Consider the following 9155-nt stretch of genomic DNA (forward strand, 5'->3'; position numbering starts at 1 on the left):
TCCTCGTCCAGGTTTTCTCTCCCCTGCCAGCCAAAGAGGCAGACTTGGACACTGGAGGCTGGCCGGCGTCCACGGGGCTCAAGCCGCAGCGCTCCCATGGGGGTCGCTCAGTGATTGTTTGTGTGTGTGTGTGGGGGGGGGATTAAAAGTGTTGGGTGTGTTGCAGGGTCCTGGCACAGGGAGGGGGGTGGGGTTACCTTATTCTCCGTGTCCTTTTGCTCGGTGCAAGGGGGCGGTGGAGGAGGACGGCTCTGCCCTCTCTGGCCTCCCAGTGGCTGCTCTGTTTGCAGCCTCTGACCCAGCTGCATCAAGGCCTGGCGGCCGTATCTTTCTGGTGTGGCTTGTGGCTCTCCCTCCCCCCACCTCCCTTTCCAATAAAGTCTCACTCTTGGGATGTGGAGTGATTCTGTGGCTGCGTCGACGGAGCTGCTCTTTGCTCTCAGCCTGACCGGTGCTTCTCACTGAGCTCAGCGCCCTCTCCACTGAGAAGCAATCCGCCCATTCTAATTTTGGCCAGGACCATAAGGCCATTTCCTCGGCCGCTCTGCTTGGGAGCAGTGCAGAACAAAGATGTCCGACATTCCTAAAATAATCACGGTTTCGTGGTGCTGCGTTCTCATTCTATTCCAGGTTTCTGCATTTCCAGCCACCCTCCAAATCATCCTCTCAGGAGGTTGCTTGCTGGAGTCTTTCAATGGGTCACTGCTCCATGGGTCGGAGGTGTGTGTATGTGGGGGGCAGGTTCCAATTCTGCTGTCTCCCTGTGCTGGGAGCATCCAACCATTGACCTGTTCTTAAAGGCAGGTTGTTTTGCCTGAGTGGCAGCTATATGGCTGGGAAGGAATTCTTGGTGTAGCCAGATACACAGACACGTTGGGCAGGCTCCCCCGAGGATGCCCAATTATTACCTTTGCGCATTCTCAGCGGACGCCTTTTCAGGCCCAAGCTGGGCTCCTCACTTTGCATTCAGAGGGGAAAGAAAGGCAGGCGCCCCTTTCCTCCAGGTGCACCTGGAAGCGTGTTGAAATTGCCCTCGCCGCAGGATCCGGGGCCTGACTGGCAAGGGGATTTCCCTGTGGAATTGGCCCCATGCCGGACAGGGGCACGTGGAAGCAACCAGCTGCCCTGTGAGGGCCATTCGGCAACCGAGAGAATATTTCAGGTAGAACTCTTTTCAGACCTGGGACTCGCCGTTAGCCCAAATATGTAGGTGAGCTGTGCTTTCAGGGGATGATGGGATTTGGAGTTCCAATGCTTCTGGAGGGCCCCGGTGTGGGGATGGCAGATCCCAGCTTAGCAGTTAGATATTATGGCGCTTGAGCTTCAAATGTTCTAAGATGCTCTGGCCTAGATTTTGCCAGCAAGTCCTTGGATGTTTTTCTCCCCCTCAAAATACTACAACCCAACGGCTGTCATGATCCCATGAAGCTGATCGGTGGGAGATTCTGGACAGATCAAAGGAACGACTTCGCACAGTGCAGAGTTAAACTATGGAACTCGCCACCACAAGATGTAGTGATGACCACCCATTTGGATGGCTTTAAAAGGGGGTTGGATAAATTCCTGGAGGAGGAGAAGGCGATCAAGGGCTGTGAACCCTGATGCCTATGTGCTACCTCCAGTTTCTGGGGAACATGGGCGACAGGGTGCTGTTGCATCGTGTCCTGCTTTGTGGGTCCCTGGTCAACATCTGCTTGGCCACTGTGAACAGAGCGCTGGGCTAGAAGGGACCCTCAGTCGTATCCAGCCTCATGGCGCTTCTGATGTTCTTAGGAAGTTTGTAGGGTGATGCCTGGTAAATTTATAATGGGGGGTGGGCGAGTGTGAAGTGGGGTTTAGCGTGGCACAACCGGCCTTGTACTCTGAGAATGTTCGGGGTCGGCTGCTTTTTCGTGTTCCCCCCCAACACCTTTAATGGTATCCGTCACAGGGGTTGCCTTGCATGGCCCCCCCCCCTTGTTCTGGTTCCACTACCCTCAGTTGGAAGTGTAACTGAATTTGCTTTAGGGGCAGGTATGCCAAAGGGGTGCCCACTTGGGAGAATTCTCTTTCTGCCTTTAAGGGTGTCCCCAAAACCCACCCAGTTTGTTTGCAGCTGGGAAAGGGTGGCTTGCTGGGTGCAAGGTTGCTGCCACCCCCATCCCAGAGTGTGTCTGAAAGGGGATTTCTGGACATAAGATTTCAGCTGTGGAGCAGAGGGTGCCAGATTTTGTGGAGCAATGAAGATCAGTGCTGCTTCTGGGGCTGGTTTCAGGCCACGCTAGAGGGGGGCAGTGAAGCCGCGCAGCTGTGCTAAGGCAAGCGGGAAAGTCACTGTGGACAAGGCCAGGGCAAAAGGAACGGCTGATAAGCCTGTGGAAAAGGAGTCGGCGAGGCTGAATTTCTCAGGATATTTATTTTTAAAATCTCAAAATAGCCAGCAGCAGGTCTCAAGCTTACATTATCGCTGGGGGGAAGGAAGCCGAAACGCTGAGCCGTAAGAACCAGGAATGGCTGGGGTTGTGCGGGGACACAGTGCAGGCGTTTGGATGGTTACTGCTGCTGGCAGAATCCCCTCTCTGAGGCGCGGCCTTGCCCTCCTGTCTAGGATCCCAGCCACCCCGTATGGAGAAAAGCAGGGCCAGAGTGCTGAGCAGCTAGGTCAGCCTTGCATGGTGCCACTCTAAGGGACAGTGGGTGAGCAAAGGCAGCCAGTATCTTCCCCACCACACCAGGTAACATGGCATCGCATACTGAGCCTTTGAACAGGTTGAGCATTAAAGAAAGCAGCAGTAGGGACCGGACCACAGCTGTTACTAAAAAGAAGCTGCCTCTGCTTCTTTCAAAAATGCCAAGCGAAAACCCAGATTTAAGTGGATTATGGGGTCGACCCTTAGACCTTCTGCATGGAGGACAGTTGACTTTGCCAACTGAGCAGTGGTCCTTTTAAAAAATAAGATAAGGTTTCCAGTCCTCATGATTCTAACGCGATATCTGATTTGAAATGGAAGCATCGTTCGCCATCTTATCCCGCACCCAAACAATGGTTCCTCTAACCCAATCATTGTCTCCTCACGCGGGTGGAGATTTCCCAGGGCTCTTAGAAAGAGAGGAGCCTTTCCCACACCTTGCCGTCTGAAATCCTTTCATTTAAGACGCCGGGATCGAACCGGGAGCTTTCCTACTCCTGAGTAAGTTTGCATCATGCATCAAAACTGTATTGACTCAAAGCGGAGGCCTACCCATCCCCGGGGAGAAGGTGCGGAGTGCTTGACGCCACGCCCTGCTTGGCATTGGGTGAGCCGTCCAGGCAGGATTGGTGCTGCGGCATCAACCCATCAGCCTTCTAGGACAGCCTCCTGGCACCCAGGGCCCTCCCCGTGAGTCGGAGTGCAGCTCCCATCATCCCCCAGCCAGCCATGGATGGCGGACTATGGGAATCGCACTCCGGCCCACGGGGAGGGCCCCGGGTGCTGGAAGATTGTCCTAGACAATTCCTTGAGAATATATATAATCGCAGGCCTTGCTCGGACTGGTGGTAGAAAGGGGATGGCTCAGAACATCTTTGGGCTTGGCGGGCTTCGCTCGTTTGTTACACAGATGGGCACCCCAACAGCGGATCGCAGCCCCTCAAGTCTCAGCTGGCCGCAGAATGCTGCCGCCTCCCCTCTTTCTCCTGGAGACGCCTTCTGCGCTTGCCTTTCCTCCTCTGAGGATGTACAGAGGAAGGCCCAGAGGTGGCTTTCAGGGGCGCTGGTTCCTTGCGCTCTGCCTGAGCCCTGCCTTCACCGCCTCTCAGGTCGCCGCCACCCCCTCCTCCCCCCTCAGGATCATCGCTGAGTATAGCATTGAACGGATCCTCTTCTCCCGCGTCCGGTAGCTGGGCCGGATCGTGGAAGTCCACTTTCCCCAGTTCCTGTGCGGCAGCCAGCCGCTTGCGGGAGATGCCGCGTTCCTCTCCAAAAGCGAAGGCCAAATCATCCGCTTTGGTCCCTGCTTTCTGCTGCTGCTGCTTTTTCGTCAGGCCTTTCCTCTCCCCCTTCCTCTCCTTCCCCTTTGCTTTGCCTTTTCGGTGCTTCTTCGGCCGACGGCTGGGCCTGGCCGGTGGTGCGGCCGTGGTGGTCGCCATTGCTTGGCCTGGCTTCCGAGCAGGAGGAGCAGGGGGGAATGTCCCGGCAGGTGGCAGGCGTGTCGCTAGCCCATCTATTAGTTCTCCTCCGTAGTCATACAGCACGGGCTCCTGGACGACGGCCACAGCCACGGTGCTGTAGTTCTTGCACCTTGGAAGAGAAACAGCAAGGTTGCGTGGATTCCCTGAGGGTGTGGAAAACCTCACAAAATACGACCTTAGGTACAGAGTATAACTTCCTGGGTGTTTCAGCTTGCTTTTAAAAAGGGAGGCCAAATTTCTAGCCCCTAGACTGTGAAAGTGGGTGAGCAGCGCCTGTGGCATCTTGAAAGCGAGAAAACAGAGATTTCTCAGCGTTAGTCTAGGATACTCTTTAAGGGCCCCACCTAGCTCCTGACTCCGCCCTGTGACGACCAGCTGCAGAACAAATTCTTCAAATCCGCATGCAAGTTAAGCAAATGTGGTCAAGTTGGCATAATGCACAGGGGGTGGCAGAAGTGGAGTATTCTGGAGCAGCATTTCTGTTTAAGGCGAGCTGTCCTCACATTTAATTACTTTGACTAAATATTTACTCTTTTAAAAACCATTTTAAAAGCAGCTTTTCAATTTTAGAAAGCAAAACATAAACAACCAAAATATAATCGGATTTTTTTTTAAAAAAACAACCCACACTTAAACATGTTGCATCATTAAAAACTAGCAAAGCATTATTACTAATAACAACAACAACCCAGCAGATCTGTTCTTTGGACAGTTTCCAGAATAAAATACCTACAGCAGTAAGAGAAACTGGCAGGACCTTTGCAGTGAGCAATTTCCATAATTGCGTTGCCACCACCTAGAAGACCCTGTCTAGGTCCTCCGTCGCCCAGCCCCCAAAACAGACATTCAGTTCTCAGGTCCTGCCAGCCAAGCCTCTACAGAGGTTATTATGGCTTCAATCTTACCTTGATCGAAATGCTCTATAGTGTTCACAGTAGGAAGGCACTGTGCTGTTCCAGAGGACCCTAATAATGATCCCTGCCTCATAAAGGGGTTGGGGGGGGGTGCAGTTCAGGGTCGCAGAGCAACGGTTCCACTCACCAGACGTAGAGATACGGCTCGATGCATTGCTCCTTGTAGGTAAACTTGAAGCACGGTACCTGGATGACGTTGAAAAAAGCCTGGCCGACCACCCGGGAGGCCGTGTCGTTTACGGCCCTCAAGCAAGCTTTTAACCTGCAAGCAAGGTTTGTTTTATTTTTATCTTTTTCCAAATTGAATACGCTGCTCTTCTGCTCCCAAAAAAGTTCTGTGCATCTCCAGAAAACACCAAACAAACTGAAGGAGCAGAGTCAAAACAACCCTCCTGCCCAGATTCTAATAGTAGAGGACCAGATAAAAGAAAGAGTTTAAAAGGTGGGAGGGAAGGTCGGACCTTGGGCTTCAACGAAGCAGCAGGAAATTGCTCCTGAAATCCCGTCTGGTGGCCCATCTAGACCGGGGTCTAACTTGCCCACAGGGCCAGCTCCAGGTTTTTGTAGGCAAGGTGCCCTCCGTGGTCCCTCCCTTTTTGCCGCCATGCCCCCCAGCTGCTCTTCGAAGCCAACCCCACCCGCAGCAAGGCCATGGCCAAGCCTCATCCTACTGTGGCAGTCCACCTCTGATTGTCCAGGGCTGGGGGGGAGGGGAATGCCAGGGGAAGACCACCCCCCTACATGGTTTGCAAGGCATGGGAGCGGCGTTACGCAAGAAGCGGCTTTGCACCAGCTCAGGCCATTTTTTCTGTCTAGCCCACTGTTGTCCCCAGGATCTCAGAAAGAGAGGGGTCCCCCATGTCCTCCCACCGCATGCTCCCTGATCCTTTTAACTAGAGAGGCCGTGACTCGAACCCAGAGCCTTCTGCGTGCAATGTGGATGCTCTTCCGTTGAGCTGTGGCTACATGCCAGTGGCTTGCGGCTTTTGCAAGCTGATGGGAGTCGGAGTTCGCACATCCCCCACCACAGGGCCAACCGGTCTCCTTGCTCAGCCTTCTCCAGGTGCTCCCCAGCATTCCTGATCGTGCTGGCGAGGAACGGTGGAGCTGTCATCCACGTTGGAGGCGGCTCTTCTAATTCCTCCGGGCCCTTCTTCTAGGAAAGGTTCCGGGGGGGAGCGGATTCTGCCTTGCGGAAGCTGCCCCCCGCCCAAAGCCTCTTTCCCGAGGCTGCCGCCGCCACCTGCCCTCACCGGTTGTCGCAGTCGCAGTGGCTGATGGTGTGGAAGCGGAAGTTGCGGTAGCCATACTTGTAGGTGAAGGGGTGGATGACGTGCTGGCAGTGGTCGTGAGCCCGGCAGCAGCGGTCCGTCTCCTGGTGCTCTCCTGGAAAGGAGGAAGAGGAAGGGGAGGTGGTGGACCAGGTGATTCTGGGGGTGGCGAAGTCCATCTAGCCCAAAGGTGGGGAACTTCCAGCCCGTGGGCCAAATTTGCCCACCTGGAGTTAGCAGAGGCTGGAGGCTCCCAGGTCAGTCGAGCAGCAAAGCCGCTCCGGGTTTCAGTCACAACCAGCCAGAACTCAAAAAAAGTAATCAGCTCTTCTAGCGTTCTGACTGGTTGTGACTGAAACCCAGCATGGATTTGCCACCCTGCTGACCTGGGAGCCACCGGCCTCCAGTTCCGTCTTTTCTGCAGTATTTTCTCCATTTTAAAATGCCTCTTTTAAGCCTTAGCGGCCAGTGGTGAGCGCTTTCGGCTACATGATGTGGTTTGTTTTTTTTTGTAATTCTGCCCCCATCCCAACCCTTTGCCACCCACCACTGGAATGCATCACACGGACACAGCAACCCTTAGCCTCTTGGAAACAGAATTCAGCTTTGTGCTGAAAGCCGTTCTGTTGATCTGTTTGTGGGTTTGATTTGCACCCTGCCTTTCTGACACCCAAAACCGGCACTCAAAGCAGCTTGCCTGCAGACGCAGTGGAAATGGACAAGAATTGCTAAAGCAGTACATTAAAATACAATTTAAAACCATGACCCAAATGAAAAAGCAGCAGCCAAACCTAGGCCAAAGCCTTGCTTGAGTAAAGTGGTCTTTGCCTGCCAGCAGAGGGGGAGCGAAACTAGGGAGTTCCCCAGCCTAGGGCATCCACCCAAAAGGCCCTGGCTTGGCTTGTCACCAAACGCACCTGGAGATGGAGGGATTGATTTAGGGTGGGCGGGGCTTCTGCAAGCCAGCTAGGGCCCCTACTAATGTCATCATGATGGCCACCCATTTGGATGGCTTTAAAAGGGGGTTGGATCAATTCCTGGAGGAGAAGGCTATCAATGGCTACTAACCCTGATGGCTATGTGCTGCCTCCAGCAGCACAGGCAGTAAGCCTATGTACCCTAGTTGCTGGGGAACATGGGTGGGAGGGTGCTGTTGTACCGTGTCCTGCTTGTAGGTGGACAGCTGCTGGGCCACTGTGTGAACAGAGTGCTGGACCGGATGGACCTTGGTCAGCTCCAGCCTCGGGGTGCTTCTCACGTGAGTGTCTCACTACCCCCAGGTCCCAGCTATGGGCAACAAGCTAACCTCATACAGCCTCTTGGTAGCCCCATCTCTAAATTAAACCAAAGCCACCTTTTTATTTATTTCATTTCCATACAGCCCAATAACTCTCTGGGCATTAGACAAAATCCACCTTTTCCTGGCAGCGTCCTCCGCTTTCACCTCCCCCCCTCCCCAGATCTCAGCCTCTATCCCAGTCTCCTTATTACGCTCTCCCCCTGCATGCTGCTGACATTAATTAACGTTTCCCGTTAGTTAATTCAGGAATGAATGAATGAATTGGATCTGCAACCAAGCAGCAGAAGCAGCCATGGAGGAATGAACGAGATTTGCCATCCAAATGGCTGTGTCCGCCTTCCCCTCACCAGATGTTGGCTGGAGATGACGGGAGTTGCAGCCCCACACAGCTCTGAGAAACCTGGGGCCAAGGGGGGGGGGCGTGGCACTGATGGAACGCTCCGCCACCACGGGATGTGGGGACAGCCGTGGACTTTGGCAGCTGGACACGTTTGTGCCGGAAAGGTCTATGGGTGGTGGCTAGTCATGGCAGCTCCCTGGAGCTTCCAGCTTCAGCAGCAATCTACCTTTGGAGACCAGTTAGTGGCTGCAGAGCAGGCTCCCCCCTGCCGCTGCCGTGCACCTGGGCTTCCGAGGGAGGCCTTTTGGTGGTCATCGGAGGGGAGAGAAACTGTACGCCGGATCCCACCTGCCTACTGGGCTTTCCTGGCGCCGGGGACTGAGGCTGTGGAGGCGGGGAGGGCCCCTGTCCACCCGGGCGGCCGCTCCTTACCCAGGGTGTCGTAGCTCTCGGCGATGTCTCCGGCTCCACACCAGAGGGTGCCCGGGTAGGTGAACCCTCGCTTGCTCCGCTGCCGGGGCGGAGGGCCCCCCGAGCAGGCGGCTTTGGCCTCCGCCAAGCCGGGGAAGGCTGGCGGCCCCGGCCCCGGCCCCGGCCCCTGCCCACCGACGGCTCCGCAGCGGCCCAGGAAAGCAGCCACGTCCCGCGGCTCCGCCGACACCCTGCAGTCGCTCAGGCCGGCGGGCGTCCGGGGGTCCCAAGCGGCGCTGAGCAGCTCCTGCCCGTCGGAGGCCTGGATGCCCAGCTGCCCGCCGGCCAGGGGGCTGCGGAGCACGCAGGGGGCTCGCCCGGCTCCAGCCGCCGCCGCCACCGGGGACAAGAGGAGCAGGAGCGAGAGCCACGGCAGTGCTGTCCAGGGCGGCATCGCGGCTTGCGCACCGCTGCGCTGCGCTCCGACGGGGTGGCCGCTGGCTTTCAGCACCACGGCGCAGAGACAGCACCCGCCGGCCCGGCCGCCTTTTAAGCCCGCCGGCGGTGGCCTGATCCGCGGGGAGAGGAGGGGCGCTTCCCTCCCTGCCTCCCTCTCCCCGCCCCCTCCTGCCTCCCTCCAGCGCCCCCGACGGGCTCAGAGCGCAGTGGGGAGGGGGGTTCCTTCCCACCAGGCAGAATCCATTCGCGGAAGTCAGCTACCAGAGGGGCGAATTTGTGCAGGAGGAGGTCGCGGCTGCCACTCCTCGTG

At 56.1% G+C, this 9155-nt stretch overlaps 1 protein-coding gene across 1 annotated transcript; it reads right to left on the reverse strand.

Moving 5' to 3' along the window:
- Nucleotides 1-2376: 2376 nt before the first annotated feature.
- PROCA1 (protein interacting with cyclin A1) lies at nt 2377-8840 on the reverse strand. The gene is made up of 4 exons (XM_063146779.1): nt 8408-8840; nt 6318-6450; nt 5192-5326; nt 2377-4259 (listed from the first exon to the last, which is right to left on the reverse strand). The coding sequence occupies exons 1-4, from the start codon at nt 8838-8840 to the stop codon at nt 3617-3619; spliced, it is 1344 nt and encodes a 447-aa protein (XP_063002849.1). The 3' UTR covers nt 2377-3616.
- Between the last annotated feature and the right edge of the window lie 315 nt (nt 8841-9155).

The sequence above is a fragment of the Elgaria multicarinata genome, chromosome 22 (assembly GCF_023053635.1).
Source record: "Elgaria multicarinata webbii isolate HBS135686 ecotype San Diego chromosome 22, rElgMul1.1.pri, whole genome shotgun sequence".
NCBI classification, from domain to species: Eukaryota; Metazoa; Chordata; class Lepidosauria; order Squamata; family Anguidae; genus Elgaria; species Elgaria multicarinata.